Source organism: Dasypus novemcinctus, chromosome 10, assembly GCF_030445035.2.
Source record: "Dasypus novemcinctus isolate mDasNov1 chromosome 10, mDasNov1.1.hap2, whole genome shotgun sequence".
Lineage (NCBI taxonomy): Eukaryota > Metazoa > Chordata > Mammalia > Cingulata > Dasypodidae > Dasypus > Dasypus novemcinctus.
In genome coordinates this window covers 20,169,893-20,176,651 of record NC_080682.1, presented here as the reverse complement: position 1 = coordinate 20,176,651, position 6,759 = coordinate 20,169,893, and the positions used below count along the sequence as shown (strand labels likewise).

At 37.8% G+C, this 6,759-nt stretch overlaps 1 protein-coding gene across 1 annotated transcript; it reads right to left on the bottom strand.

Annotated features, from left to right (window-relative positions):
- Positions 1–631: 631 nt before the first annotated feature.
- Positions 632–1,480, bottom strand: LOC101434539 (olfactory receptor 5G25-like). The gene has a single exon (XM_012530056.2). The coding sequence runs from the start codon at positions 1,478–1,480 to the stop codon at positions 632–634; it is 849 nt and encodes a 282-aa protein (XP_012385510.2).
- Positions 1,481–6,759: the final 5,279 nt, after the last annotated feature.

Below are 6,759 nucleotides of genomic sequence, written 5' to 3'. Positions count from 1 at the left end.
TTCTTCTATTCAAACACAACATGGACCATTTCTCCAATGTTATGTATTTTGAAGGGCAGTATTCCCTATAGAACCTTATAGGGAAAGCTCTTCTGGTGGAAATACGTCATTTTCACAGTTCAGCATTCACTGATTTTTTGGGGGGGGGGGGGAATTTCAAGATGTGAAGAAGATAGATTCCAATTCTCACATCTGAAGTAAAAAGAGGGCCTAATTCCTTCTTCCAAGGATCTGTAAACTAGATGTGTATATGTTGGGTACCACTAAATATAAAACATGAGTGGAAATAAGATATCTGTACAGCCAAACAGGTTGATGCTCCTGCTTCGGACTTGAGCTTCAGAGAGTGATGAAAAGGTGTAGGATTAATCAGTTAGAGATAATACATGCTTAGATGCAATAGATTATGGTATGGTGGCTAGTGTATGGGTGGCTTTGTCTAGAAGCAGAGCAGAAGTGAACTTTCAGAGCTGTGGCACAAGCTGTAGTAATGGAGAGTGTGCAAACATGATGTGTCCATTGGTGGCAGCCAACACAGACCATTTTTGTGCTGAGGTCTTAGCTCTGCCTTGCCTCCCTTGATCCCTGTCCCAACTATGTTCTCTAGCAGTCTCTTCTATTTTATAAGCTGTCACATAACTTTTGAAAAAATTCCTTTTCTGCTTAGGTTAAGAACCCTAATTTGTATGGCAACCTTGACATCTTTATTTCTTAGGCTATAGACCAGGGGGTTCAACATGGGGATCATGATGGTGTAGAACACAGAGAGGATCTTGTTATAGGCTGAGGCACTTTCAGGGCTGGGTTGGACATACACAAGGAATACAGATCCATAGAAGAGAAAGAGGGCAGTGAGGTGGGAGGCACAGGTAGAGAAGGCCTTGCGTTGGGCCTCTAGGGACCTCATCCTGCAGATCGTGACCAGGATGTAGGCATAAGAGACCAAGATGACTAAGACCGTGGGGACAGTGACCAAGGCAGTAAAGAAGAGCAGGATGACATTGGTCATGGTGGTGTCTGAGCAGGCCAACTGGAGCACAGGAGGGATATCACAGAAATAGTGATCAATGGTGTTGGGGCCACAGAAGGGCAAATTGAAGCCATTCCCTGTCTGTACGGCTGAAATGAGCACACCTGCAGCATAGGTGACCACAACCAGTTGGACACACAAGCGCTTGGACATGATGATATGGTAGAGAAGAGGGTGGCAGATGGCCACATATCCGTCATAGGCCATGATGGCCAGGAGCAGACACTCCCCTGTGCCATGGATACACATGAGGGCCATCTGGGCCACACAGCCTGCAAAGGAGATGGACTTGTCAGTGGAGAGAAAGCTGATCAGGAGCCGGGGGGTGAACACAGAGGAATTGCAAATGTCAGTGAAGGAGAGTGCACTCAGGAGGAAGTACATGGGAGTATGGAGGGCAGAGCTGGTGTGGATCAGGTCTATCATGCCTAGGTTTCCCACCACGGTCATGGAGTAGATCAGCAGGAAGATGGCAAAGAGGAGTTACTTTCTGTCTGCTTGGTCTGTGAGGCCCAGCAGGATGAATCTTGTCACTGTGGTGTGATTCTTCCTCAATGTCATTTCCCTGGTGTGTTTTTCATATGACAACAAAGAAGAAGAGAAACAAGATTGTTAACACTCTAGTCAGAGAGGCAGTCTTTAAGGTATTCTACAACTGAAGAGCCACCATGTCTGATTGGCAGACTGTTTCCCAAATCCCACATTGATTTCATCACATCTTTTTCATGCTTAAAACACTTTAAGGGTGCCCTTTCTCACTTAGGATAATGTTTAAATTCCTTAGCCTACCAAATGCCCTCTATGACAAACATCATGCTACCTTGCTCTCATTTTACCCTTTAGCTATTCTAAACAACTTGCAGTTCTACAAACACACCATTTTATTGCAAATGTCTATCCCTTTCCATATTGTATATTTTGTTTTAGGAATATCCTTCAGTCGTTCAGAACTCAGCTTAGAGCTCTTTCCCTTTCCTTCCTCTTCTTTACACCCCTGAATTTCATTGGTATTTTTTTAGTTGAATTAATGGCACTATATTTTATCATTTAAAAAATGTCCATCCATCTTTCCTATTGATTTTCTTCCTCCTAATAGGAGAATATTTATGCCCTAGTGTCTGTCAAGTTGGCTGATGTCAATGAATGAGTATTAGTTATCAATCAGATAAGAAATATGTCCTAACTCGGATATTGGAAATTCAATCCTTTTAGTTGTTTGATTGTATAAACAAAACATTTTCTAGCTATTTTGGCATTTTTTTTCATCCCTCAACCAATCTGTCAGCAAATCATGTTCATGCTATCTTTAAAATGTACACTGACTTCCCACCCTATCTAAGACACCATCACCTCTTGCTCGAATTACTGCAATTGCTCTTAACTGGTATCCTGTTTCCTTATAATCAGCAGAACAGAAAGAGTGATTCTCTTAACTCAAAAGGAAAACCCCAAACCTTCACAATATCCTTAAATCCCTACTCTATTACTTTGTTATTTTCTTTTACCCTTCTGTCCTCTTTTCTAATAATCTCACCCTACTTACTCTGCCTTATCTACACTTTCCTCATTGCTCTTTTTGGACATGCCAGGCATGATTCAGGACCTTTGCACTAACTCTTCCTTTAGTGGAGAACACTCTTGCTCCGTTTTGCTCATCTCCTTGGGAGGGCAACCAAAGACAGGCACAGTTGGAGATTTGGACCCGAAAGGTATTGGGAATGAAAGAAAGAGAAAAGGGAGAGTGGAAGAAAGAGAAAGAAAGAAAGAAAAAGAAAAGAAGAACCAGAGAGCTGGGATCAGGGGATCTGCGAGTAGAGACTCATCAGACAACTTTATTGTTTACAAGGGGCTCTCAATATACCCCAGTCTATGTGACAACAAGCAGGAACACATAGCCTACATGACAACAAGCAGCAACATGCAGTTAACTATCAGCATTACTCAAAGTCTAAGGAATTAAAAAAAATTCTTATCTCAAGGTACAAAGTCTATGTGTTCTATTTACTACAAAAGGTATGTGTTCATCTTTTCTTTCAGCCTTTAACAGCTTCATCCCATTTGCCGGGAACTCTTAATTACCGCATTCCTTAGGGTGCAAGCATAGCCATGGAGACAGCACTAGCATGGAGACAGCACGTCTTTCCTTGTGAGGCCACTGTGCCTCAGTTTCCAACATCCTTGCCTCAGAAGTGTCCTGTTACTGAAGCCTTCCCTAACCATCTTACTCCTTAATTCCCTTTCTGATTAATTTTTTCTCATAGAACTTATTACCTTCTAACTTTCAATAAACACATGACATATTAATTTTTTTATGGTGTGTCCACAAGGACAATGAAGGTGGTCATTTTTGTCCATTTGTTCCATTGACCAGGACATAGGCCTTCAACTAATAGTTGTTGAATAGGGGAATAAAAGCATTAAAGATGATACAGTCTCTTCAAAGTAAATCAGGCTATGAAGAAGATAGTTCCCACCCTGATGGGTGACCTCAGAATTCCATTTCCAAAAATCAGATGATAAAAATTTGAAAATGATTTTGGTAAAAATTGGATAACAGTGATGCACTGAATTATGAAATGTTATACCAGCTGAAATCTTGTGGTACCTTGTTTTCACGGCAGTAGAACCTGAGCTGGGTTATTAACATGTGAAAGTAGACTAGATCCTCCAATGAGGAGCACTTATCTTCCCTACTTTCAGTCTTGAACTTTTGACCCATACTCTGAATCTACAATCCTGATCTTGAACCGCTGACAACCACAGATTAGTAAATTCATTTGCCACAGAGGCCTTTGGGTGATTCTTTTCAAACGATTATTTTCTTTGCAATGCCATACTAATAATTCAAGTTTTTATAACAATTATGCTGTTTAATGATTTGAATACATATTTAAAAGCATACATACTGAAAATTTATACTATTTAGGGTGCATGATGCATTTAAGAGTCTCTTCTTAATTTGATTTAAAACATGGTGCTTGTTTAAATTGAATTAACTAAATTTATGTTTTATTTGACTTTACTGAAATGCAGGAGAGTGTTTTATGTGCTAAATGTATATATTTGATTTAATAGATTTAAGAGTGGTTTACTTATGAATGCATTTTAAGGGCTTTGGAAATCAGGTACTTTAAATTTGGGATTGTGGTTTAAAAATTTAAGAGAATTTAATGAATCAGGTTTATAAATAGTGTGTAAATGTTTAGTGTGTTGTTATATTTTTAATTTTTTTGTGAAAATTTACTTTGAAATGTATAATAGAATTTGATTGTGAACAAAGAGTGACCAAATTATTTTGGGGAAATTAAGCTATTAAAATTTTGGTTTAAATGAACGTTAATAAATGACTTTTGTTCAGCATCATAATGGAAATTCTTTCCAGAGGAATTAGGCAAGAAAAAAAAATGAAAGGAATCCAAATTGGAAAGGAAGAATTAAAACTCCCTATTTGCAGATGTCATGATTCTATATACAGAAAATTCTGAAAAATCCACAATAAACCTCGTAGAACTAATAAATGAGTTCAGCAAAGTGTTAGGGTACAAGATTAGCACTCTAAAATTAGTAGTGTTTATATGCACATGCAGAGAACACACAGAAAAAAATAATCAAGATAAAATAATTCTATCCACAATAGCAACTAAAAGAATCAAATATCTAGGGATAAATTTAACCAAGGATGTAAGGAGTTGTGCACAGAAACCTACAAAACATTGCTAAAAGAAATCAAAGAAGACTTAAATAAATAGAAGGCTATTCCGTGTTCATGGATTGGAAGGATAAATATTGTTAAGATATTAATACTACCCAATACAATTTATAGACTCAATGCAATCCCAGTCAAAATGGCAAAAACCTTCTTTGCAGAAATGGAAGTCTAACATCAAATTTATATGGGAAGGTAAGGGGCCCCAAATAGCTAAAGCTATCTTGAAAAGGAAGAATAAAGTGGAGTACTCATACTTCCTGATCTTAAAACATATACAGGAATGGATGTAGCTCAAGTGTTTGAGCACCTGCTTCCCATGTATGAGGTCCTGGGTTTGATAACAGTACCTCCTAAAAACAAAACAAATGAAAAAACAAACTCTCATTGGAGAGAGAATGTAGCTCATTGGTTGAACTCCTCCTTCCCATGTTCAAGGTCCTGTGTTCATTTCCCTGAACCTCCTAAAAAAACTTATTACAACGTCACAGTAATCAAAACAGCATGGTACTGGCACAAGGATAGACATTTAGACCAATGGAATGAACTGAGACATCAGAAATCAACCCTCACATTTATGACCAACAGATTTTTGATAGGGTGATAAAGACTACTCAATTGAGAAAGAATAGTCTTTTTCAATAAACACTGCTGGGGAAACTGGTTCTCCATTTGCTAAAAAAGGGGGACCACTACTTTACACCCATACAAAAATTAACTCGAAATGGATCAAAGAACTATATATAAGAGCCAGAACTAACAAACTTCTAGAAGAAGACATGGGCAAGCATCTTCAGGATCTTGTGTTAGGTAATGGTTTCTTAGAGTTTATACCCGAAGCACATACAACAGAAGAAGAAATAGACAAAAGGGACCTCATCAAAACAAATATTTTGTTAGTTAAAGGACTTTATCATGAAAGTAAAAAACCTACTCAAAGGAAGAAAATTTGGAAACCACATGTCTAAAAAGATTTACTATCCAGAATAAAGAAATCCTTCAGAGTAACGACAAAAAGATAAACACTCTACTAATAACAGGCAGGGGAACTGGTGTAGCACAGTGTTTGAGTGTGGCCTCTCACATACGAAGTTCCAGGTTCAATCCCAGGTCCTGGTACCTCCAAAAAAATGGGCAAAGACTTGAGTAGACATCTCTTCCAAAAAGATATGTAAATGACCAGAAAGTACATAAAAAGATGCTCAACATCATTAGCTATCAGGGAGATGCAAATGAAAATCACAATGTAATATCATTTCGTACCCATTAGATTAGATGTTTAAAGAAAATAGAAAATAATGAGAGTTGGAAAAGATGTGGAATAAAAGAAAGGCTCATCCATTGCTGGTGGCAATACAGAATGGTGCAGCTGCTGTGGGCGACAGTTTGGCCATTCCTCAGGAGGCTAAGTATAGAACTACTGTATGACCCAGCAATCCTCCTACCAGGTATATACCCCCAAACATTGAAAGTAGGAACTCAAATAAATATTTGTACACAGATGTTCATAGTGCTGCTATTCACAATTGCCAAAAGATGGAACTTATCTAAGCTTCTGTCAACTAATGATGGACAAATAACATGTACTATATACATAAAATGGAATATTCAGCCTTAAAAAGGAATGAAGTTCTGACACATGCCATGACATGGGGTTAACCCTGAAGACATAATGTTGACAAATACTGTAAAATCTCACTGATTTGAAATAATTAGAATATACAAACTCATAGATTGAAATAATTAGAATATACAAACTCATAGATTCAGAATCTAGAATAAATGTCACTAGTGACCAGGATGGGATGGAGAATGGGAAATTAAGGTGTAAAATGTTAGGGTTCCTAAATGGCATGATGGAAATGTTTTGGTAATGAATGGTGGTGATGGCAGCACAACATTGTGAATGAAGTTAGTAGCACTAAAATATATATCAGAATGTGATTAAAAGTGAAAATGCTAGATTTTATGTATGGTAACAGAATAAAACTTTAAAAAAACCCAATGGAGCTACACTGCACAA